Source organism: Diadema antillarum, unplaced genomic scaffold (assembly GCF_040938485.1).
Source record: "Diadema antillarum isolate AM-2024a unplaced genomic scaffold, OU_Dant_1.0 scf00000071, whole genome shotgun sequence".
NCBI classification, from domain to species: Eukaryota; Metazoa; Echinodermata; class Echinoidea; order Diadematoida; family Diadematidae; genus Diadema; species Diadema antillarum.
The window spans coordinates 650,450-677,482 of NW_027270960.1; the positions used below are offsets into that span (position 1 = coordinate 650,450).

The following is a 27,033-nucleotide window of genomic DNA, read 5'->3' on the forward strand; positions in this document are numbered from 1 at the left end:
ATAGAAGAGATACCAGATTGTCTTCAAGGAGGAGGTAAGACCGAATCACTTGTTAGTCAAAACACCAGAAAATGAATTTGACGATAAAAAGAAGAAAACTGACAGTAATAATGACGTACGACTCATTTGTCACGATTCTTTCTTTTTATTTGCAGGCCGTAACGCAGCTCTTGTCCATATAACACCACATGTTGTGAAAATTGAAAGTGAAATGAAACAGATAAAACGCACTGCCAAATTCTCATTCTGTCGATAAAACTATCAACATTATCTGGGTATTCCGTTTTTCTGTATGCTGTCTCATCACATGACAATGCCTCTTATTGTAGCCTTACAGGTATTCTACACTGACGGGAATACACCATCTACGTTTGCAGTACACAGTCATACAACGGGCGAGTACGAGCTTAGGTTCAGTCTGCAAGCTAAAGGCCAAGCACGTATCATGTTTGCCAGCTCGCCCACCGGAAATACTGACGGCTACAATATTGGTAAAAACATTACTATCCACAATGACTGATTCTTACAGACGAGAGTGCGAAGATGTTTCAGTGTGGGACTTTATGTGGGATTAAGTGCAAAGAGCACGTTCAGAGTTTTGATATACCAAAAAAGCAAACAGGATCAATGTAGGATTATCCTAGTTTCCAAATAGACAAGACGTATTTGAGACAGAAGGTTTGGATAAGTTAATCCAATTCACATAGCGACGCGTTTGCTCAAAGTACACGCAGGTATAACGTTGAATATAGGTTTGGCGCTGCGCATGAATTAATACTATCAAAGTCAGTACTACCAAGGAGGTACTAGGCTTTGCCTAGTACCTCCTTGGTACTACTTCCTTTCGAACATTTCCCCAATTAACACCCGTTGATGTCTCACCCGCCAAGATCTCAATGCAGCTCTGCCATATCACTCTCATCTCTGGCTAGATAATGTTATTACAATTCATTTACGTCACAGGGCCGCGTCGACGCTTGATTATGTTCCAAAGCTAATGCGTTTAGAATTTACAATCAGAACTAAAACTTTTATATAATACTCTGTCCAAGCACCCTCGTACCTACATGGGCTGAAAGTAATCTGGAGTTTGGTACGATGTCCGTTGCACCAAACGTGTCAGCTGGCAGCAACTTATGTTTTCTTCATACAGTGCCAAAAGAACTTTGTGGCGTCTGGGGAGTGCGTATGGGACAAGTGCGTGCCAAACCGGAACATATTTTGTAGCTTTTCATGGTGCCGAATGGCCAATGCTTTCCACATACTAGTACGTATCAGTCATCTCCATCTTTAATGAATAATGTACATTACAGTAACTGAGATATATTGGGGCAGGTATTATCATTTCTGCGCTTTCTGGAGCAATTAGGCCAAATGCTTTGGCGATGTCTTAGAAAATGAATATTTGGTGATATTCCTTATCTTTTTACCAGACTACCAAATGCATGTCCTTTGAACAAGTTTTCCGAGTTTCTCTTAAACTTTTTACTGAGTGTTTCACTAATCTGTGGGTAATCGCTGAAACCACAGCAAAGTTAAGTTCATTGTTTGAGACTGATTAGTGTCCACAAATCGATCTTACAAGCTGGTGAGACACTAGATGATATACGTGCCGATTTCGCAAGGGGGCTATTTCACTTTCTTTGTATGTCAGTTGTTCACAAATAAACCTTTTATTCTAATGGAAATAAGAATCACAGTTGAAGGCCATAATCAACTAATTCAGGTGGTAGTTTGGATATCTTTCTTGCTGCTGTAGTTTTCGACGATGGCACTGATGACTCAGAGCGCCCAGTTTCGTACATCTCACTTCGTGGGGACATTCTTGTATCCCTAGACGAAGATATCCTCAGTGGCTCTACCAACGAACCATTCTATATTAGGTAAGATGTCTTACGCTTTTACCTCAACTTTCGATACAATACAAGAGATTGTGAAGTCTCTATTCCCCTACCGACATTCTAACAGTGAAATGTGGATTTTTTAGAAAGATAATGCGTATAGAAACTAGAGGCCGCTTTCAGACAATGTAATTTCTGATATTACCTTGATCATAGGTGACACTGTGCCGTACATCTTTGTGGTCCAAGACACGAAAGGGAGGGGTAGAAAATACAATTTTCCAATTGCCACCTGGTCCAGCCATGATTCACTAAATTGCATGCGTTAGACATACAATGCATAATTTTCAGAACTTGCTCATTCTGCTCATTCGCAGATCTTACATTAAGTTTTGCTCTCTTCAAAATCTCGACAACACAACAAGTAACCAATTTTGGTATGTAAATTTTTATGAACGTACGCAATATAGATTATTAAACTTTTGATATCGTAGTGCTGCAGGTCCCTTTATATATATATATATATATATATATATATATATATATATTTACTGGGCTTTTCTATTATTCCATATTGAAAAAAAAATGGGCCTTTCAGAGGGAGTAAAGCGACAGAACGAGGTAGGGGTTCGGAGGGGTGCGGTTTGGGGCGCGGAAATTCGGTGGAAAGCAACGGAGGGTTACAGTTCGTTATTCCGAAAGTTCGTTATTTTGAAGGTCCGTAATTCCGAGAATGAAATAAGGTGTGTAATTCCGAAATGAAATAAAACCTCATTTAGTGAAAAAATACGGCCTTATTACAAAAATGGAAGGATGTCTTCTAATGAAGACATACACACACACACATAATAAATATCTATATAATATACACATGCACGCACAGACATGTAGAAAACACGCACAAGCACACATGATACACACACTTTGTGACGTACTGGAATACAGTCATAATCTGTAATTGTTATTGATAATATATAAAAAGTAAAGTATATTCCTTCTCCTGAGTCCTCCTTATAAGCACCCTTCCCCTCTCCCACAGATCATCAGGATGAGCCATACATGACATATAAACAATATCATTAGAGGTCATTAAAAGGAAATTTATTCAATTTCCCGACCAACGAACCTTCGGAATAACGACCTTTATTTGATATTCGGATGTATAAACCTTCGAAATAACGAACCCTATTTCATTTTCGGATTAACGAACCTTTGGACTAACGAACCCTATTTCATTTTCGGATTTACAAATCTTCGGAAAAATGAACCTTCTAGATAACGCCACAATTAAATGTTATTCACGTGTGATTATAATCATTATTATGTTTGTATATATTTTCGTGTGTAACTGGACCACACTGCCACCACCCAAAGAAAAAAAAATCACCCTTCAACATCATGTAAAGCATTAGTTTAGTAAAGAAAGTAATTGAATGAGGTAATTGAATCATCCTATATGCAGGTATCACCTAGAACAGCTGTCTATAGGTCGAGAGGAGGAGTCGCCCTTACTCTCCATTGATGAAGTGCAGTACAAACCTGTTCAGTACATTCGTTTTCAGACCGAACAGGGAGAGCCAGGCCGCTGGACATTTTATAACGTGCTGGTAGAGAGTGCAGGTAGGACCCCATTTCCTTCCTTCACCATTTAGGCCCCCTACCATTTTCCAACCCATGCATTCACTTTCATCGACAAACTATTAGACAAGTTAAAACGGGCTGCAGTATACAAGTAAACTCAACCTCCAAACTCTTACTACATTGAGAATAAATGGATAGCTGGACGCTGGATAGGCTTGTATGATTGTTGTCTGCCTCTGGCCGGAAAGACTTTTGGTGTAATAATCTCTTAAAGGTATTATTTTCCATTGGGAGTAGTGATTTAAGAAATGTTCGAGTTATCACATTTGAATCATGATGTATAGGTCAGTTGTATCACAAAACATCATGTTGTATAAAACTTTCGCAATAAAGCCTTAAAAAGAAGAAATTATCACTGTCTTTCTCAATAAACCCATAACTTTATTCTAGAAACAATTTTATTATAGCTATTGTTCACATTTTGTATATTTAACAATATTTGACATTGATTACACTAATTGACATTTCTACATTGGTTGTCTCTATTCCTAGCTCACATTAGAACTATTTTGAAGCACATAAACTGGATTTTTGTTTTATCCGCAAATGGTGAATAATGCCTTTAAAACTTGTAATCAAACGATTAGATAGAAATGGCAGGCCGACACTTGGAATGTACACTCTGCTCTTAGGGAATTTAAAAGTGTACGTGATTGTCAAATTTGTCATCGCATGAAACATCTTACAAATGTAATGTCTTTTTTTTATTTGTGAAGATGAACTGCATCCGTTTCACGAGAAAGCTCACTTTTACTCATACCACACCTCCGGGGATACGCAGAGGATATACCCCTTCTCACCACTATCGTCTGAAGATTTCGAACTTCGTTTTGACGTGCTTACATCAGGAAATGCTTTTCTCGTCCTATCACCACTTCCCGTGGATCAAGAAAGCTACACGTTTAGTATGAAAATATTATCTGTGCTGCTTGAGATTAAACGTTCATAATAGTAATAATCAAGTAATTAATTATAAAATCATACATACATACATACATCTTTTAAGAACTCTACCAGGCATCGCTGATTACAGTTTACACCAACGTATAGTTCAAGTCATGAACAATGGATCATCATCACGCAGAATATTATCATGATATATAGTCGTTAGTACAAATGTAAGTTTACGAACAGCAACATGATATGTGATTTTATCGATAATGTCATTTCAGTCATTGAATAAATAAAGAGAGAGTAAAAAGTCTACATGTTTACTGCGATTAGTTTTCGACCAGGTGGTCGAGGCGGAAAGATATTCATCTGTGCTTTTCGACGAGAAAGCCATCGATCAACATGAATCCAACTTCCTGTCAACTGAGGACTACGCCAGTTTATACATCAAAAAACAAGAAAAGAGTCTGATTGTGGGAAGGGTTGGCGAAGACCCTATTTTAGAGGTACCTTTTTTTATTTTGCAGTAACTGCTGCCTCGTTATTGATAAATAAGTCATTTTCTATTTTTCGTTAAAGATTCTCTTAATCAATTCAAATCTTATCATTTTGTGCTTTACGACGGATGGAAACACAAAAGATTGGTTTCCATCATTAAAGGTAGATGCAAAATTCTTTGGATAAAATCGGACATGGAATGGCTGTTCTTCCAGGGAGAATAAAAGCTAATGCCAATTTCATTTTGCCCTCTTACATGGAATGTAACAGGAATAAAAACAAATTGTTTGAACAGCGTTGGCATTAATTTAAAAGTGGCTATTTAGTTTACATATCATGTCAAAGCATTGGTGTGATTGCCTATTATTTGTCTCAGCCTGAAATTCCCCATCAACACTGTCTTTTTTTCTTTACAAATCAATCCTTGATAATTATGATGGGTTTTACAAAAAGCATTGTCAAAATAATTTTTGTTTGTTTTTCCTCAGATAACATCAATTTTCGCTGTCATGAACTATTGTACAACACGATATAAAAATTATAAAAAACAAAGTAATATATAATCAAATAAAAACAAGAGATGAATTTGAATTAGGAAACAAAGAGAAACAAAAGAAATTCTACTATCTGGGTGGTAATGAATGTATATAATCTCTTATACGCTTGAGCAAGCATTTTCCAACTTTAAATTACGTATTGTCCAAACATACATTTTACATCACCTTTCTACAATATACAAGTAGAAAAAAAAATCTTCGCCGGTTTATAACCAAAATGCCAAAACAAAAAACAAAACAGAATTTCGGAAAATTAGCATATATGCATAATAATTAATGGGATGACTTGAGAATATCATAAATTTGACTGCGAATTATTGTGAAATACATGTTGGGACACCACACCGGTACGTCGAGTTTTGTCCGATTGGTCTGTAAATGGTGGAGATGGGAGGGGGGGGGGGGGGGGGACAAATTAGCCCCCACCAGGAGATGCAGTTTCAAAATAATCCGGGCTATAATATATGGTTGAACGAGATTTCTCTTGTGAAGGATATTACTAGAATAAAAGAAGGGATGATTTACCATTCTATCATTATTGATCGGGTAAGAATCTTTCGAAACCCTTGTTACCATTGATGACCCTGATTTCAATTTATATGACGAAATTCAAATCACTGGTTGTAATGTTACCGAATGTTTGATTTGTTATGTTATAACACAAGAAGTACATGTATATTCAAAACATTGAGATAATCTTGTACGAAGATACTTGACGGACAATTGACGGACGAATAGGAAGTAAAAGATGATGGGACTTACTTGTAAGCCAGCAAACGTGTTTTCTCTTTAGGTTCAGGGTATAGAGAAGCCACTGCCACGATACATCAACTTCGGAAACCTGAAAGGGGAAACGTCAAAGTGGATATTCTACAATGTTTCTCCAGCTGCAGAAGGTTGGAACGCTTGTGTTTAATTGATATGATTGTACATGTTTTGTATGACCAGCATGCCAAGGGTAATATGCGAATTTCAAAGTTCGACAAAGCAAAGGAAAAATAGAGAATACATTTGAACCAACACATTCAGACAATTATTGTGTATCGATAAATGTATATATCCTTTTACGCTTCATTCGGTAGTTCATTAATATCACATATTTAAAGCGCCGTATAGAATCTGAATCATTCAGTTGACAACAATGCCAAACCTGATTTGGTAAGAATTTGACATAATATTATATGTGATTTTATATACTAAAATACTTAAAGTTACATCAGATAAAGCAGGAATTGTACACTGATGAACATACCCGACAAGGTATTAACTACACATGGGATTACACTAAAAGGATCAATCCACCATTCCCTCTAGAAGTCCTAATTTGCTCATGAAATCAACCTTTCAGGTGAAGTGCAGATATATTTGCAAGCCTCCGAAACGCCCGTCTATGACATCCGTATCCCGCCCGGCGACATCAAACTACATTTCACCGCACTCGTCCATGGTCGTACCTCCCTCCTGTTTTCCCCTGAACGAAAATTCGAAGCAACATCTGGCTACAGATTTGGTATGCTTATTATAACCGTTGACTTAATCATTGAATATTTGACTACATTGTTTTTGACATTTAATTGTATGATGCTATGAAGTCTGTACTCCCATCTTGTTCCCCTGACTGGAGAGATAAGGGTGAATACTAGAATTTTCTTCCAAACCAGCTGACAGAGAGTTTGCATAATTTTTTTTTTCGAAGGGATGTAATCATAGACTCGTAACAGGGAGACTTTAGTATTTTTTTTATGTATTTCAATTATTTAGCACATTTCGTTTCAAGCACATCGAGAAGTTTCATCCTCTATGAAGAGAAAATTCATTTTATGTTTTTCACCTATTTCTGTGTTTGTTCTTTCTTTGTTGAAAGCCATTGTTATTTATTTATTATTCACAAAGTTTTGAATCTGTCAAGAAAGAACCATGGTTATAAGTTTATGACTTTCATGTGATTTGTCATTTTGAATGTTCTGATAGCTTTCACAAACAGTGATATTCTCGGCACCAATCGTGTAGACGTGATACAAGACGGAGTGGCTATCGCCTCGTACTCAGGAGAGCGCCTTAGCCTCAGCGACTGTACCAATTTCTTTCTAAAAATCGTCGGAAGTGATCTCGATTTCGGCGTTGATGGCGAGGAAACGCCACTGTTTCATCTTTCTGACATTGACCGGGACAGCTTTGTCTTCGTCGGTCTGCAGCAATCAGGGGACGGTATCGATATTTGGACCTTCTTTGGCCTGATCTACATCGGTCATGAAGGTTAGCACTACAATTCATTTCATTTGTATTCTATTCAAAAATGTACTGATGGTATAGTCCAATATTTCCATAGGTTGGGACTTCTACAGCTTTCGCGCTACCATTCACCTGTCAGTAAATGCCACATATATATTGTATGCTCATGTAAATGCATGGGGATTAAACATTAGCAATGTGAAAATGTTGATAGAACGCGTCTGCCTTTTGTCTGTCTGTAGCTGCGTGGAATCTTCGCAAGTCCAGATCGCTTGTTTTTAGAAGTATTCCTTAAGATTAGATAAAGTAGCTATCACGTTATCATGTAGAACTTTTTTTAACATGTTATCTAATGATACCTAAAGTGTCACTCTCACCATGTGGTAACTGTCGATTGTAGGATACTAGGAAAAGTCATAAACTTGTAGCAAAGCACGTAGAAACGTCGGCATCATCTAATGGTTGTTTCCAGGTTTGATTTTTTTTTCCTACGGCAAACCACGGTCGTTAGTCAACGCTGAGTTCAAAGTCTTAAAATCTTAAGCAGCTCTCATAGGATCTCACCGCGAATATCATGAATAGGTTCGTCGAGAAGGCGTGACGAAATAGTCATTCAAAACAGTGGAGCAGACTTCATCGTGCCACGATCAATAAAGTATGGCTGATGGCTAAAATCTCCAAACAAGTTAGAAGTAAAATCACAATATCATTCAACTTTCAATATGTCGATAAAAAGTGTCATGGCAGATGAAAGGATAGTGAACCCAAATTTAGCCAAATATACATTGAAAAAGCACCGCTGATAGTGTCGGGGGAAAAAAAGTTCGAATCTTTGCTATTACTCCGAGGTTCGCTAAAGCTCCAATGCCTACCTCTTGTTCGGTTATTGGTTTTTTTTTTCTTTGCTTTTTACCCTCCTCCTTTATAAAATTCTCTCCTCTCTGTCCCGGTGCATGTTTACCTATAATTATATACGCTAACCACGTATACCATACCGACACCTCCAAGTAGCTAATACTCAGCGGCCGTCGCAAGGAAGCCTCATAACACTCCATACTCTATCTGTACAGGCAGCTCTGGCATTCAAACAGTTTGTTAATCTGGTTTTGGACGCTTATCAGTAACTCTTACTATTTTGGCAAACTTTTCCGTGATTTCATGCACAAATATCATCCTTTATTTAGTGGGTTGCGTATTGCAATGGACATTCTTATCAAAGTACACATAATCAGCAACGGTCACTATTAGTATCATACGAATCATGTTTTGAGTGAATAATTTAGGAACTGCAAACCTTTCCCTGTCACTAGTATTACAACACTATGATAATTTTATACAAACGACACAATATTTTGGATTTCACTAAAAAAGATATGAAAGTGTGTGGGTCAATGGGAGACTTGTGAGACCATGGCAAAATCAGCTCATCTAATTTGCATTTGGGGGGGGGGGGGTGGTTGCCACCGACAACGCTGTTTCGTGGAGACATATAAAAGTGGGGGGAAAATACGGCAGTTTTCGTGCGTTCGTCAAAATGTACTTAGAAACTCATCACCCAGTCTAGTGGATCTTATTTTACTCTTCTTATCAACGTTAATCTGGATATAGTGTCACTTAGTCATCTCACTCATGGCTGACGGCTGATGAGTCGTCTCGGTTGGTGTCACAGAACAAAATACCTTTCATTGCTCTTAACAAGTGAGAAACATATGAAGCGGAGCGCAGGTTGCCACCCGAATGTCGACTATTATAGGATAAAACTTGACGGTACGCCTGACAGCGCCTCCGTGATGACTTGACTGAAGTCAGGCGGTCACGATTTCTTTGATATTTGTCTTACCTTATTCAAATTCTCCTTACAATAGTATATGTTTCGGTTTTACCGCCTTCTTTTCGTCGGCATACTATATTCCTCTTTTCTTTTTCCTCGGACAATTCTTGAGCAGCTTTTGGATGTAAATTTTATGTGAATATACTTGTTTGCTTTCAAATCCAGAATACCCCGAAGAAACGACTTCTTTACCACCTCAGATATTGAACCCAGCGTCCACGTTATCTCCTACCGAAGGACGGGTTTACACGAGATCCCCGCTTTCCGGACGACCCGCCGAAAGAGCATCGACCCAACGCGGGGACACTGGTGATCATACTCCATCACCGCCTGCAGAGTCGGACATCAATCCAATAGTTGACGTATCAGGTAGGTACATAACGTGATGACAATAAATCCTGCAAACATATAATCTAACATTACATATCACTGAAAGAAAAGTGGCATGTGATTGACAAATATTGACGACAATTTCATCTTCAAATTGTGTCTATTTTTAGAGTATTGTGCTCACTACATAGACCTAAGCACATATAGGGAGATGCCTGAATTTATCTCCTTTAATGTCAAAGAAAATATAAAGACTATCCTATCCAAATTAAAGGGTGTGTACAGTTCTGGTTGAGGTGAGGATTTAGCTTTTAACGTTTTGCGAGATATTCAGAAACCACTAATGAGATGTCAAAGAGCATGCAATTCTAAGGGGTATCAAAAGTTTATTTGATAAAAATCGGTTTTGAAATGGTTGAGATATCCAAAAACAAGGTGAAACAAAGGGATCCTAATAAAAGGCGTGGCCTGTCGCCTTTTGTTGTTATCACTTTTTGGGATATCTCAGCCATTTGAAAACCAATTTTCATCAAATAAACGTTGAATCCTTCTTAAAATTACATGCTCCCTCATATCTCATAAGAGTTTTCTCATTATCTCACTTATGAATGTCATACACCTGAATCCCCACCTCAACCATTACTGTACAGTCCCTTTAATGGAAAGTGAAAGTGATTCAAAAAAATGTATATCTTCGTATATCACAGCAATAGAGAGCATATCTGTCTGACACTGATAACTTTGGTCTTGAAATTTTATCCTGACCAATTTCAGTAATTTGATATCTCTTTAATAGAGAATAACATGATATCAACATTAAATAATTACACGTCGTGGAATTTACTGTGAACATATTCAAAGAAGAAAAACAAAGTCTGAAGTCCTAAGATATTAAACCTCTTATTTTTTTTTAAACACAGATACATGTATTTCTTGAAAAAACATTGTCCTAACCGTCAATTTATACTGCGTTATTTTGCAGAATAGTACAACAAATGATTGTAAAAAATAAATATCTCATGGAATCTAATCCCTCTCAGTAATAAACAATCATATCAATATACACGTACTTCTCAAAGAACCTTTAAAGACACTGAGCCAAGAGACAGAAATTTAAGCTTGGAATCTAAGTCGTTTGTGTACGTAATAGACACCTGTTTATGTAGGCCTATGTAAGTATGTATGTATGGATGCACGCACAGGATATGTATACACTGTATATTACATATACATACATACGTACATACATACATGTACATACACACAAAACATTAGGCGGTTTGTCACATGTCTTAAGCCATTTCTCTATTCACGTTGTCATTCACCAGTGTCCACCGTCAATGTGACGACAAACGGCCATGAGGGCTACCGTTATAAAGTGGGTCCTTTCGACCTACGGACTGGTAGCAGAGGCCAGTTTGCTGTCCAGGCTGAAAAGAATGCTGCTGTGGCGCTTCTCTCTAAGAACATTTCGGAAACAAGTTACTATGAAATCTGTAAGTGAACATCAATTACTGCCTTTGTCCGAAAAAAAAAACAAAACAAATCCCTTTCATGAGAGCACAACCGAATGATTAACTTTTCCCTTTTTCTTCGGGTGTCAAGGGAAACACACACAATCATTGAAACGAACATACATTATGATAATGTTCTCTTTTACATAGTATATTGGGATTGATTTATTATCAAGAATTGTGATTCATCAAAAATAGAAAATGTGCAGCTGAAATGTAGTTAACGATATTGCATAGGGAGTTTTCGTGTAGTCATATTATCTTGGTCATTTCTGAGATACTTTGTCGCTTCATTTACGACAGTGATCGGGGCAGAAGGCAACGTCAAGACTGAGCTTAAAAAGTGCCTGGACTCTAAATGTTACACCGTCGTAAGCGAGGACACTCCGTACATCCTCAAATCCATCAAGAAAATCTTGTTCTTCATCGAAGTCATTCCATCGCTCGACGGCACTATTCAGGTACTGATTAAACTTGTTACTATAAAACAAATTTCATTTGATTTGATTTGTTTTGATTTGATTTCTGCGTTTTTCACAAAGTTTATACAACGTAGCAAACAATGTTCCAACACTAATCGTGTCATATCCAACACAAAATGAATATGAATATAATCACTTATAAAGTACCAACAACAAAACATTGTATAAGTGAGTTATAATCACACAAGAACATTTGGAACATCATTGATTATACAATCGAATTAATACAAACAAAATGCAGGAGACCGTCATTTTAAATTGAAGCTTGAATTTGATGACGGCCTCTGGAAAAGCATATGGCTTATACTTCATTACAAATCGTTTACTAGTAATACATATTAAATTGCATAACAGTTCAACAGTGTCCAATTTTGAAGATGCTTCTGTAGAATTTCGATTTCTTATGATTGCTGTAGTTGTTCACAGGATTGTAAAAGGGGATATGAAATAATGATACAGGCCCAGGGTGCCTAAGCAGAAAAAAAATCGACCTCTTTCTTTCATTTATCATTTTTCTGCAACGAGGTAAAAGAACATAATGATAATCTACAATTATGCACTGCAGGAAGACAGGTTTTTGGAGGAGTGAAAGAAACATAATACACAATGTTAGTGCAATTATGACAGGCATCACCACAGGTCCACATGTTTTGCTCCGTATTTATGTCACTTCTTTCTTCTCTTCCAATCCGTTTGGAATACATTATTCATTATTGTCTTTTTGTAGTTTTTTCACTAACATTCACGTCAATAATTTGTAACGGCAGAAGTAAGATTATATATTTCTCATAAAGATTCGGGTTGGCACTGGAGGCTTCCTGGACACGTCGAATAGCAGACTGCTAGTCTCGTACGAGGATAAAAATCCGATTCACATCGAGTACGTTGCAGTCAGAACTTACGAAACATGGGGCAGATGGACCCTTTATCAGAAACTACTATTGCCAGGTAAGACTGCATAACCCCCCCCCCCCCCCCCCCCCCCCCACAAACGCGATTCATTTTACATGCTGGTCTACAATATATCATAACAACAAAGATTTCTTGTGCCGGTAATACATGACTCATAAAACATAATATTATCATTTAATGGCGGACACATTACTTTAACTGGTTTGACGTTTTGTTCTTCTTTGAAAGGGCCCAGGCTTATTACAAGTGATTTTAACATAAAAGAAAATCATATTCTCATATTGCCCATAAATGAGCCGTAGTATAAAGTTTTAAAAATAGGACGCTTCAATACACTTTATGAAATACATTTGAGAATGTGTGTAGGGTCTAATATCTCCGATATAAAAAGACAATATCCTTTCAGCAACGTCAAACACACCAATGAGCGCTCCTCCTGAAGCCGAGGAGGTAACCGCCGCATGTAGTTATGATAAATCAAGGTGAAACATTGCAGGAAAATCAATTACAGTAATCTTTTTCCTTGTCTCATTGTGAAAGTACTTTTGTTGAACCATCACTTACTGGCTACTCTAGAGGACGTGGAGACATTCACTACTAAAGCGGGAGGGGGATATCACCTGATTTCTCCTTCACGCTATGGAGAGGCAGCAGAAGATACTGGATTAAGAGGAGTCGCACGTTTTGAATTCTCGGTGAAGTCCGTGAAGCATGCAGTCATCTCTCTGTCTGGAAAGGCGGTTTCTGGCGAAGAACCCGACCGATATGAAATAGGTAACACAATGAGTCACAGGGTGATTTTCGTAAAACGTACTGGTTGATATACCCATATAGAAACCACGATATCTCCCATAAGCATTCGGCAGTTTACGTCCATAACGAAGCTGTATGCTGTCTGTTGCTGTTATTCAACCTCGCCAAATAAGAAACTTATTTTTCAAGATATGCATAATGAAGATTATATGTATCAACAAAATTACTGCATTTCTTGCCTTTTTGTTGCTTGCTTTTTTTCTAGTAATTGGAGCGAACAGCAACAGGGAGGTGATCATTCGTCGCTGCGAGGCAAGAAACTGTACACTGTTAGAAGTGAGAGAGGCTAACGGTGTGCTGGTGCCGCGGAAAGCCACAAACTTCTTCCTGGAAGTGAGCTTCGGTGGGAAAGGGGCGCCATTCGTCCGACTCGGCAAGGCTGGCGGGCTTGACTCCAGCGATGAAAATATTCTTGTTTACACTGATTCCAATCCGCCTCTTGTTGTTACCATGGGTTTCGGGACGCCATACTCAGTGGGGAGGTGGGCCATCAATCGCTTCATTCGATTCGAGGGTATGTAAGCCCATTTGAATTTTAGAAAAGTCATTGCCAAATTGTCATTAATGATAGTACATCATGTAATGACTTTCCTTCGTCCGGCTACAGACCTAGTTATAAAGTTGAATGAAGATAGAATGCAGGCAATATAAAGTTCTTCCACTTGATACATACCACTGAACACGGCACACATGATATCACTATCCGACCACGATCCTATTTTTCTTTTCTTTTTCCCGAACAGCATGACAATGCCGGTTTCCCCCTTGCAATTTCTTTGCATAAATGATGCTGCGATCAATTTGTCCTAAGGCGATTGATAATGGACACTGTCATAATAGTGTAGATATATTTAAGTGTAATATCAAAGTTCAAGCTTTGAAGATGTATAAAGTAAAGCATGACATCATTTTTTGCTTACTGATTTCTTCAAAACAGCCGATATCATAGACTTTGTAACTCCAGCGTCGGAGGATTTCGTATTCGGACTGGGTCCTTTCCCGTCCGCCGAGCAATCGCGAATCGAGTTCTCTGTCCAAGCCGACTGTACCGCTGAAGTCGTGTTCACATCGCACTCCTCACTCACTGCAGACAACTACACATTATGTGAGTTTGAATTATACTCATCCTTTCACATAAGTCTTACAAGCACGATTAAAACACGTTGCCTAGCTTGGCTAGCTATCAGGCCAAAGCATTTTTTCTTGGGGAACCAACTAGCCCAAGTACCAACTAAAGCCAGTGGTAAACTATTTGACACTATGTTATAGAATTCACAGCGATAATTGAAAATAAAACGGACTATAATAAGTAAACATTAATACCTGGTCAATCTGATAACGTGTTAGATGAATTTAGTTCACTATTTGCACCGTACAAAAGCAGCTAAGTGCATGGCATTCAGCTTATTTCTGTATGAAAATTGGACTAAAACACGGAGGTACAGCTGTATCTCTTGTTTTTTCTTTGAAATCAGTAATTATCTGGGAAAATAATTCCATTAAAAAGTGGGAAAACGTAATGTGGTAACTGAAAATATGTTTGTTTATACCCAATGGATTCCAGCTATTGGTAAGGAGCGCAATCAAAAGACTGTGCTCGACAAATGTAAATCGAAGGTGTGCAGGTCGCTACACGTGGTCAATACGCCAGGCATCCTAAGCTCTGTAGTCTCAGCCAACTTCTTCCTAGAACTCTCTCGTAGAGATGGGATGTTGTCAGCCCGGCTTGGTCGGGTAAACCTGGTCGGCAGCCTCCATTCCGACAGCTCTACCCTCCTCGTGTTCGAAGACCACGACACGATCCATGTGACCTACGTCGGTTTCCGGACTGTCAAATGCTCGGGGTTGTGGTCGGCATCGAGAGAAGCGACAACAAATGCTGGTAGCTCAAATTTTAGTCTCACCCCTGTAGGCTGTAAAGTGTTTTGTTTCATTTAACTCTTTGTAATAATAAAATGTATATTTTACATCATTTATTAGATTTTTATTCTGCAGCAATTTCTTGTGTTCCTATCTGTGGAATTTCATCACATATATCATTCTCGTTTGATAATGAATACAATTATTTGGAATTTCATTTTCCGTGGATCTTATATTACGTCTGTATCACTATTGATTTGATTTTGATATGTTTTTTTTTCCCCCACGGAAATGACGAGCAGACGGTTTCCTGTCTTCTTATATGCTGTGCTTATGAACCCAGTTAAAAGCCTAGGATCTGCAGGTTTTTATGTGAAGTTCACATTTGCTATAGCTTTTGTTAGATGTTATAAGCCTTCCGTTGGTGTTGGTGCTGGTGCTCTGTATACACATTGACTAAACTCCTCGATAAAAATTGAATGCCATGTAGCCCCTACAGCCTCACCAGAACACCCGTTGACGACAGCTACAAGGCAAATATTCACTGATGCTTCAGTTGCGCCTTCAAGGCCGCCACCAACGCTTCAGGAAGACCCAGGTAAAAAGATCTATTTCACTTAAATTAGAAACTGATGATACGTCCTATTATGATACACTCAGCAAAAAAGAAAAGAATTTTTGGCTAAATGGTAATGTATTACATACCATATGAAAGGTAATTTAATCGGCTATCAACTGATTAAGTCAATAAATAGGGAAGCTTTACGTATGAATGAACACCTTTGTTTATCTTTTCCAAGGCACAAAAGTAAAAATTGCAAAAATAAGCAAGTTGTTATTCATGCATAAATGCTCTTCCATGTAACAATATGAACAAAAGACAAATTTAAGACAATAAAAAACATGAATTCGGTCGCAAAAACATACCTTTGATCTCTATGATATCTTTGAAGCCCAAAAGATCAATAAAAGCTAAAAATAATGGAGGCCGGAAACTGGAGAATTTTCTGTCAATCCAAATTCAAATTGAATGAATAAAGCAATAGTAACAAAAAAAGGTAGGATTTTGAATTGATTTCTCAAATTGAAAAAAATGTAAATTATATTTGGTTCTTGAATTTGTCACATGAATTCACAAATTACTAAATTGAATGAATGAAATAAAGATATCTTGTTCATTTAATCATCTTTATGCCCTTACTCCCTATGTCATTTGAAGTTTGAGTTGACAGAAAATTCTTATTTTCCCCCTTAAGTCTCCGACTTTGATATTGTTTAAGGTTATAAAGAGACAAAGAGAACGAAAACTTATTTTTGCTATTTCATTCATGTCTCTCGTGTTAAAGTGGTCTTTTGTTATCATTGTTATCTTAAAAGGCATTTGCAAATTTATTTATTTTTGCAATTTTTACTTTTGTGCCTTGAAGGACAATGAAGGACGAAAACAAATGTGTTCACTCATGCGTAAAGTTTCCCTTTATATTGACCTACTAGGTTGATAGCCAATTAAATTACCTTTAATATGGTATATAACACATTGATTTTCATCAAAATATTCTGTGAAAATTATGAACTCGAAAAAGTGTTTACTTTCTTGTTTTGCTGAGTGTATTTTCTAGCGCTTAACACCATTTCATATGACACTGAAGAAATCAGCATGAATCTACACCGACGAAAAAAACCCCACTCTACATGAGGTAAACTGGGAATGCTATAGCAGAAAGCAACAAATGAAAATATTACTACAGATTATAGACCCATCCTCCTTACGAAAAAAACTAGAAATGTCGCTATGGCGACTGATGCCTCCGCCATAATGCATGATTCTCCCAATAGGTGTATGGTACAATGTCTTCACAATGTGTTATGACAGGTTTCACATAACTGGCAAAATATTGAAATGACAGGTTTGTCAGAAATGTCTTGAATGTTCATTTTCCTTGAACTGGGTTTGCTATAATTGTCTAAGAGTGCAGGTACACATATTTGGGGAATTGAGAATTTTTACTTGAATTCTGACGGACCCTTTTATAAGTTTATGCATTGAGTAATTTCCAAGGTATGAAGAAAGAGTGTAATTACAGTACAAAATAGATTTTTTTTTTTTTTTTGGGGGGGGGGGAGGGCATTGAAACCTGGCCTTTGACCCTTAACCTTTGACCTTTGACCTTCTGGCTGGAAATTTCCGGGAGAATCTCCATTAGGTAATGCATGTATATATTAAGTTTTAAAACTAATAATGCAAGCATTGCATATACTAGTATATGAGAGAAATAGTAAAATTTTGAGGAGTTGACCTTGACCTTTGACCCTGACTATTGACCCATGACCCCTAAATTCCCTAGATAATCCCTGCCAGTCAGTTCATGTGTATGTACCAAGTTCCATAAAGATACATTGAACCTTTTGTGAGAAAAGTGATATTGCAACATTTTCACCTAACCTTTGACCTTTTGACCTTTGACCTTATGACATGAAACTCTCTGGAGAATCTTTACGCAGTAGTACATGTCTACACCAAGTTTCAAGAAAATACCTTTGGGCATTGCATAGATATGGGGGAAATAGCAACATTTTTAGCATTTGACCGTGACCTTTTGACCTTTGACCTCTTGACCTCTTGCTGAACAAATGTCTGAGTGACAACACCTTGCCAAAGCTATGGAGGAAATCCAGAGTGGTCGTCTTACTCAAACCAGGCAAAGACCCAGCCAGCCCAAAGAGTTACAGACCTATCTCCCTGCTCTGCCACACATACAAGCTCTTTGAAAGGCTCTTACTCAACCGTATCGCCCCTTTTGTAGATGAGCTCCTCATTCCCGAGCAGGCAGGCTTCAGGCCAGGAAAGTCCTGTACTGGCCAACTGTTGAATCTCACACAGTACATCGAAGATGGGTTTGAGGAAGGACTGATAACTGGAGCAGCTTTTGTTGACCTCTCTGCGGCCTACAATACAGTGAACCATAGGATTCTAACAAGGAAAGTCTTTGAGATGACCAAGGATGTCAAGCTGACACAATTGATCCAGAACCTGCTTTCAAACCGGCGGTTCTACGTGAATCTGAATGGTACCCGCAGCAGATGGCAGAGACAGAAAAACGGTCTCCCGCAAGGAAGCGTCCTTGCCCCGCTTCTTTTCAACATCTACACGAATGACCAACCAATCCATCCAAGTACAAGGAGCTACCTGTATGCTGATGATCTCTGCATTGCCTCACAGAAGCAATCCTTTGAAGAGGTGGAAAAAGCACTCAGTGATGCTCTGGCAGGTCTAGCTCCTTACTATGCCACAAATCACCTACGTGCAAATCCTGAGAAGACTCAACTTAGCGTCTTCCACCTTAAGAACAGAGATGCTAACCGACAACTGAGGGTCAGATGGTATGGAAAATGGCTTAAACACACCAATAAGCCGATCTATCTAGGCGTCACACTGGATCGTTCCCTTACTTACAAGGAGCACATTGCCAAGACCAAGGCAAAAGCTGGAGCAAGGAACAGCATATTGAAGAAGCTTGCTAATACAAGATGGGGAACAGATGCCAAAACTATCCGCACCACAGCTCTTGCTCTATGCTTCTCCACTGCCGAGTATGCAGCCCCTGTCTGGTGTAGGTCATCCCATGCTGCAAAGATCGACCCAGTCCTGAATGCAGCTTGCAGAGCTATCTCTGGATGTCTGCGACCAACAAGAGTAGATGACCTTTACTTACTGTGTGGTATTGCCCCACCACACATCAGGCGAGAGGTCTCAGCACAGATGGAGAAAACCAAGCAAGAAGTTAACCCTCGCCACCCACTCTACAATCGTGAACCTGCTAAAAAGAGACTCAAATCCAGACGCAGTTTTCTCCATTCAACCGAATCCCTCGATGGCACCGCCCACGGTCGAAGGATTACCCTATGGTCCAACCACCTCCAGTCTGTGACGCATATAAGCTCTCCTATGGACCAAGTGAATCACTCCCTCCGGGTTCAAGTGAGGCATGGCCCACCTGGTCATGCCTGAATCGCCTACGGACAGGAACAGGACGATGCAAAGTCCTCATGCAGAAATGGGGCTACAATAGGGATGGAGAAACTCCTTGCAACTGCGAGCAGGACCAGACAATGCAACATCTTTTGGTCTGCCCCCTCCTACCAGAACCATGCACTGTCAATGATCTGGAGACTTTCAACACCAAGGCCAGATCCTGCGCTCTGCACTGGACAGGACTTGTGTAGTGACTCGAGAAGAAGAAGAACCTCTTGCCAATGTCACTAAAATCTACTTAAGTAATTGTCCCATCATACATCATCCTTGGACCAAGTTTGGTGAAAGCTGCTTCATCCAGTTTTGAGTTATCACGTAAACAGATAAATTTTAGGATTTGACCTTGATCTTTGACCTTTGACCTCTGTCTGATTTCACTAAAAAACTAATCAAGTAATTGTCCTATCATACATCATCCTCAGACAAAGTTTGGTGAAATTTGCTCTATCCAGTCTTCAGTTATCACGAAAACGGATACAATGTCATGATTTGACCTTGACCTTTGACCTTTGGCCGATTTCACCCAAAAACTTATCAAATAATTGCCCCATCATACTTTATACTTGGACCAAGTTTGGTAAAATTCCAGTCAATATTACTCAAGTTATCGCGTAAACGAAAGCGGACGGACGTACATACGGACGTACGTACGGACGGACGGACAACCCGAAAACATAATGCCTCCGGCACCACTTCGTACTGGCGGAGGCATAAAAAAACAATTGCGTACAAAAAAGTGGTTATCAGTGATACAATACGTACTGGTCTGCAGACTGAATTTCTAGTTCATATAACTATGAAATTATTCGACCCTGAAATACTGAAAAGATTTTTCTTTTCTTCCTTTATGTGTCCACATTTATTTCTTACATTCATATCTAAAATATCCATCACCAATTATGATCGCTAAAATGACAGGCTTTTGTCACTATTTATTGAATACGATAACCTTCTAGTGGACAAGGTGATCTTCGAGACTTCGGCAGAGCTCATCGATCACTACCAGTATGCAGTTGGACCAATCGTTCCAGTTAGGCCGTCACGATTTGAATTCCTGCTCCAAGCACAGTCTGACGCAGTTGTCGCTCTCTCATCTAGTGACTCAGTGGACCACCCGAGTTACAAGATCCGTGAGTGTGGTTACCGAATGTTTTCATTCGAACCGACTTGAACCAGAGATTTCAAGAAGAGCATACAATCGTTTATGTGAAGATGAGATAAACTTGCAATAATGACGCAAGGCAAAGATTTAATGAATTACGCTTCAAATTTATAATTTGTGAAATTGCAAAGAAGATCGCAATTAAGTAGACTTATTCCTCATTTTAACATCTGTATGAATAAGTTTTCATGTAATCCATAAAAGTCTAAAAAGTGACGTCCAAACAGGTATCTTGATCTTCATCCACTGAGACACTTCGTTTTTTGACTCAACGTTAACAAACCCAACAGACATAGGGGCTAACAGAAACAGCGAGACCCATCTAATGCGGTGTTCCTCGAAATTCTACTGTCCTGCTCGTCTCACGGTCAAGACTCCAAACCTCTTGAAGGCAAACGGTGTCATGAAATTTTTCGTAGAATTGGTTTTGTGCAGCAGCACAAACAAACTGAAAATACGGCTCGGACTTGCCGGCGACATGGTAAACAAGGACTCCGTTATAATGGACTACGAGGACGAGGAACCGCTCAGTGCTGTGATGGCAGGCTTTGGAACCATTGGAGTGGTTGGGCATTGGGTGGTCTATCGTTTCCTGTTTTACTCTGGTAAGTACCCAATGTGAAATATCAAGATAATGGCAAAGGAAAAAAATGAGCAGGGAAAATAAGAAGAAACACAGAAAAGGAAAGCGATTTAGTATGCTATCACATCAATCAAAAGGCGTACAATGGTAACGATGACCCTTGTCCAAGGATGTGCACGCTTGGTAGGATTCCAAACTATAGGATCCGCAATTCAAGAATCTACGCTTAAACTACACCCAACATAATGCTTCCACAAGAGCGGTTATGATAATGATGATGACAGGAGAAATAACACTGTTAGAGCTAATGAAAATGTTATGTCATTGTCATTGTCATTGATGTACACTTCAGGTATAAAAGATTCGAAATGAAACTGGACCGACGAAGAAAGAATTAATTGTTGACAACGCTAACATTATGCCTATATAGTTTTTATAGAACTCCTTCAAAATGCTTGAAGGTAACATCGCAGTTGTAAATGATGGTGAAGTTTTAACCTAAAAATCTAAATTATAGAAAGTGAAACAACCATCACTTTCAACACTCAATATTTTTCGATCAATATATCTACGCCTAGTTGCATTCATTAACTTCATCTCAATTATTGTATTATTCCTTTTTTACAGGAACCACGCAAATTACATTATTCAGCACAGGAAGGTACCAAAGCACTTACATGGCTGTAAGAAATGAGGAAGAAATGAAATTTTCCTTCAGTGTAGCTGCTCAACAAAACGCCCTCATCGGCCTATCCAACAACCCTGAATATACGACCGGCAGTGACGTCATGCAAATTCGTGAGTAAATCTAATAGTCGATGTCAATACCAATGACACTGACTGCTCTGACCTATGAGAGTGTTTTCATTACTGGTAAAAGAGTATCTGACCAACAAAGTGATATCGAATCATAAACATCTGCCATTAGATCGTTATCGTATACTTGATATCACACATTTTGATTTCAAAATTAGGTAGAATCCCAACTTCGAAGCGACCGAGCGGGGGGAGGATGAGGGGAGGGTGTGGGAGGCCGGGCTGTCCTTCCTTCTACAACAGATATATTTGAAATTGAGAAATTAAATGAGTGAATTTCAGGCTACTCTATCGGTCCCATTTCAGTGATCATCAATTCATGCGACTGCGAGATAAATTCAGACATTGTCGCACAGTGAATAATTTACTTATCAGTGTCTTTTATATTCTGGTATGCAAACGCAGATAGCTTGCGTTCGTTTATGAAAGTATCATTCGCCGCGGTGTTTTGCATCTTAAACTTACACAATATTTTTGTTGGGTGGCATATTTAAAAAAAAAACCCGCACACCATAGATTCTTGATACATGATTAGTATAACCCATGTAAACGACGATGAACTTTTATGTCTCTTCAGGGCTTGATGTCGGTGATAACAGACGTTCTCTGATCTCTAGAAACGGCGAAGAGATCGTCTCGACGGACTCTCACTTTGGCCACATTTCCGTTGTCCAGAACTCCACATTCTGGGTGAAGGTGGATGGGGCTATTGTGGAAGTGGGAAGAGATGGGAGTGACCACTTTATGGTTGCTGAGCTGAAGGAACCTGTACGCGCCAAATACATATGGTTTGCCAGCGGTGACGCAAAGTCTGCCTATCACTGGATGTCATACAAATACTTTTACTACAGTTCCATCAGTGGTATGCATTATCAAAAAGATTGTAATTTCGTTTCAACTCGTTCAATCTTTTATATGTGTGTGTATTATATGTGTAAGTGTTATATGCGATTGTATAACTCGTGCCGTTTGCATCGCAAGTGACGAACTATTTCTCTGTATTTTTGTGTTATTCACTGTCTCATTTATTGCGGTGTTTGAAACACTTTCTTTGTAGAATGTTTCAATATTTTCATATTTGCCTCAATCAAAATCAAATAATATGCATCATGATAAAAAGAGAGAAAAGAAAACGCAAGAAAAGTGACGAATCCTAGGCTGGTACTATTTGATTATAAGTATTTCGCTGCAAATGAACATGTTTTGTGGCTACTTGACATAATCTCGGTTCCGCAATCTTTGTGAACACACCACTCTGTTTTTCTCAAGGTCACCTTGAGTCAACGCATGACGTAGATATCTTCAACGCGCATATCGCGGAGCAGACACAACTGATGGAGACATTCGACTATACCTTCATCCCGCTCGATCAGAATTACTTCGGCAAATACTGTCGGTTTAGCGTATCGGCAGAAGGTAGTATTTACGTTATTCTCACTTCGAGGGAAAGCCAGGAGGACGAGAAATACGAAATAGGTGAGCCATTCACATACCACATGTCACAAGTATAAGGACATTGACATCACATGCAGACAAGAAAGTAATACACTCGTAGTTTCATTAACTTTGTGCTTCTACAGTAATATCAGAAGGAAGAAATCTAGTATCTTCTTCATCATGTTCATACATGCCAACTTAACTTTGCAACTGATTACAATGAAAAGAATATAATGCTTCATGATGTCGTCGTTATGACTTATCGGCTATTCAAAGCGGAACCGACCAATCGCATTTATGAACAATTTTTACAAAGTGCAACATTATCATGCCAGTAGAAGGCCTACCAGGTTACTGGCTTTCATTGATATATCCCCTCATGCATGTGATAAATTCTACTCGAATGCAGCATTTGAAGGTACCGAGGGCAAAGATATCAAGCTGCGAAGATGCGGTGACTGCAAGGTCGTGTCCAAAGCTCACGAGCCGCGTGGATTAATCTCGGCGGAAAATCAGAAGTAATGTATTATTGAACAACTTTCCATCTGTTACCACTATGTCAGAAAGATATTACAATGTATCAACATTCTTTACGCCAATGTAAATCAAATTTCTCTTTGTATAGTACCTATTCTTGTGTACGTAATGTTTAGTATATATGCGAGGTCTACGTGTCTATAGTGAATAAGAGGCTAAATAACGTGTTGCGCTGGGTTAAAACAAACACAAAACAGGAAAACGGGGTTTTGTGACAAAGTGATTATTCGCCCGAAAATGGCGGAACGTCGCCGCAACGTCTCCGAGACGTCTTCTTAGTTGAGGAGACGTCTCGGCGATGCGGCGGACGTCTCCACATCGTCGCAGGTATAGGTTGCCATCTACTGGAGATTGGAAAAAGAATCGCAAACACACACACACACACACACACACACACACAATCGAACATGTTCGATATTCTTGCGACTCCCGTGAGACCCGGCTAGTCTCCAAAAGACGTCGTAGAGACGTCTCCACTACCAGCGAGACTCGAGGCGCTACAGGTCATGACCTGGGCCCTGTTTCATAAAAGATGTTAGGATGACAACTCTTGCTGGAATGGCAACTTTCAATAGCAACAGCCAATCAGGAAACTGGATTCTTGTCGTCACCATGACAATTGCCATTCCAGCAAGAGTTGTTATCGTATGAACCTTTTATGAAATGGGGCCCTGGTCTCCACGCCAATGAGACACTCACTGTGGTCTTCCACTCGGAGAAACTTGAACTAGACTTATGTTCTCGCAGTTCTGTTAGAAATGCGAGACGCACACTGCATAATTACGTTTGTGGTTGTAGCGATCACACCGGAAGACCGCTGTTAATTAGACAGGCCCGGTGAGAGACCGGTTTTCCAGCTTACTAGCTTACACACAAGCTTTATAAAGTTACTTGCGATGTTTCATGACGTAGAGCTACATTGCTGTTGATGGTTACTCTAGCGAGATGCAGTTGATACAATGTGCCTGTATTCATTTTGCCTAGGTGACTCAATGTTTCCCGTTTCCCATTCCTGCTAAAATCACATAGTTTTCTTTCTCTTCCAACAGGCAATTATGGGTCGCCCTCTACGATGGAACGCTGAAACTATATGAGGAACTTTCATCCAATCCTGTATTAGAATGGACGGATTCAGATCAATTGCCTGCAAGCTTTGCAGGGTTTAGCTTGAAGAGTTCTGCTACGTTCACGTTCTATCCTGGTATGTTTAGATCTCAGAGGCGATTACGAGAACTGAGTGAATAATCAGGACTTGTTAATGTCGTTTAGTACGATGTATCACTAAAATATACAGCATAAAACTCATCATTGGGTTGAAGGATGAGGACATAAAATAACTACAGAGAACTACATCACCCTTGGCATGGCTCAAATGGTTGACGTCTGTTTGATACTATTTCTGCTTTCATGCTCTTTTATTCATGCATATATTATACATAATTTAGGCATACATGATTAATCTTCAACATCCAGTCAATATTCCTGGTGATGAACCACAAATTTGATAACCACAGCTGACTGCACATCTATAACGATTTCCTGATTTCAACATAAAAAAGACTGATGCACTACAGCAGTATTTCGATTCCATCAATTGATCCTAGCCTCCACCTCGGAAAATTTCAACCAGCTCGCCCCTGCTCCGTGGTTCTACGCTGTACAGGTGGTCACGACCAAAGAATGGTGCATTAAATTGTATGCAGAAGCTGAGCGCGGAAAAGACGTATACGAGATAGGTGAGCCATTCTAAAGATCCTTGCATGTTATCCTGCCCTCCGCATTGGCAGCAACGCAATTTGCTTTCTGTACGACGAGTCATGGGACAATTTTCATTCAATACATGTACATTGTATCTGAATTTCTATATCAGTTGAAGACTTTCATGGAAACCTACGATATGTCCCACGTCATGTAATGTGTATGCACCTGTTCCCATGGAATGCACACCAGGAATTAACCAAACGCAGTCAACTACATAAGTGAAGCACATTTCCAACAAAGTTTTTTAACTTGGTAGCCCCTAAACGGCAATAAAACTGGATATCAAAACAATCTTGCTGTTCTGAAATTTGCATGTAGCTCATACTGTTTTGCCTAGCTTCATGCTGTAACTCTGCTGATCTAGTCCTGTCGGAACACAGCAGGATTACCATATTATTTCATTTTACTTTGTGTTGTCGTATAAGGAGCTGTATTCATTCATTATTATTATAGTTTGTTTTTTTTTAAGGGAGGGGGATGCAGTGTCTCTTTTTGGTGGTTCTTAAAAAAGTCGCAAAAACAAACAAAAAGCCGAACCCCCCCCCCCGAAAAACAACTCCGGTGTACGATTGGTCTTTGAAACCCCCCTCCCCCCCCCCAAAAAAAAAGAAACAAAAACAAAACAAGAAGCAAAACAAAGCAAAACCAATAAAAACTAAAACACGTTCCGTGACCTTGTCTCAATTGCACTTTTCCTGAACTCACTCGTTAAGAACAAGAAAAATGTACTTAAAAGTTTGTATTGTTTTGTTTATTAAGTCTTCAGGGCAGGTACTACCTCTCGAAGTGAAATTCGGCGCGGAATAATACCAGTGGTAACCAAAGAGGGCGCTGCATTAGAAAGTGAGGAATCACCTTACCTCTGGTTTGCGGTCGAAGATGGCGCCATTATGGTGGGAATATTTGATCTAGAAACCACCCAGCGTTGCCCAGCATTCATTGTCTTCGCCGATCCTAGCTTCATTGAAGTATCCTACTTCATCATATCAGCCAGAGATGAGAATGCAAAGTTCAACTTCAGTTACGGTGATGGACGTCTTGATCCGCTGGCCGAGGATGACGAAAAGTGCTCAGCGTAAAATCTTACTTCAGCATAATGATTATCGTCATGCGCACACTCACTGCTCGTCGCTCATTATCGCCAATTTTCATAAGATAGAAATCACTTTGCGATTTAAACAGTATTGAGCAAATAGCAAAGTCAACCCATTCTGCATAGGCAGTCATCCGATGTCAGTCAAAACAATCCATTGCAATGTGACCATACTGATCAACGAAAATGATGTGGTACCGAGAATAAGC

The 27,033-nt window shown here is 39.1% G+C and overlaps 1 protein-coding gene across 1 annotated transcript; it reads left to right on the forward strand.

Annotated features, from left to right (window-relative positions):
- The first annotated feature begins 244 nt into the window (after nt 1–244).
- LOC139716962 (uncharacterized) lies at nt 245–26,810 on the forward strand. The gene is made up of 25 exons (XM_071628487.1): nt 245–491; nt 1,760–1,883; nt 3,304–3,461; nt 4,199–4,387; nt 4,707–4,855; nt 6,222–6,324; nt 6,777–6,938; nt 7,400–7,684; nt 9,657–9,860; nt 11,150–11,317; nt 11,639–11,796; nt 12,612–12,765; nt 13,748–14,056; nt 14,480–14,647; nt 15,107–15,424; nt 15,893–16,000; nt 20,392–20,565; nt 20,888–21,202; nt 21,808–21,978; nt 22,574–22,858; nt 23,266–23,472; nt 23,843–23,951; nt 25,020–25,171; nt 25,575–25,706; nt 26,491–26,810. Exons 1-25 carry the CDS (start codon nt 293–295, stop codon nt 26,808–26,810), a joined length of 4,821 nt encoding a protein of 1,606 aa, XP_071484588.1. The 5' UTR covers nt 245–292.
- Nucleotides 26,811–27,033: the final 223 nt, after the last annotated feature.

Coding starts and splice junctions, on each gene's coding strand:
- LOC139716962 (XM_071628487.1), top strand. CDS start 293: ATGCTGTCTCATCACATGACAATGCCTCTTATTGTAGCCTTACAGGTA. Junction 11,318..11,638: donor AACAAGTTACTATGAAATCT/GTAAGTGAACAT, acceptor CATTTACGACAG/TGATCGGGGCAGAAGGCAAC. Junction 16,001..20,391: donor AACGCTTCAGGAAGACCCAG/GTAAAAAGATCT, acceptor ATAACCTTCTAG/TGGACAAGGTGATCTTCGAG.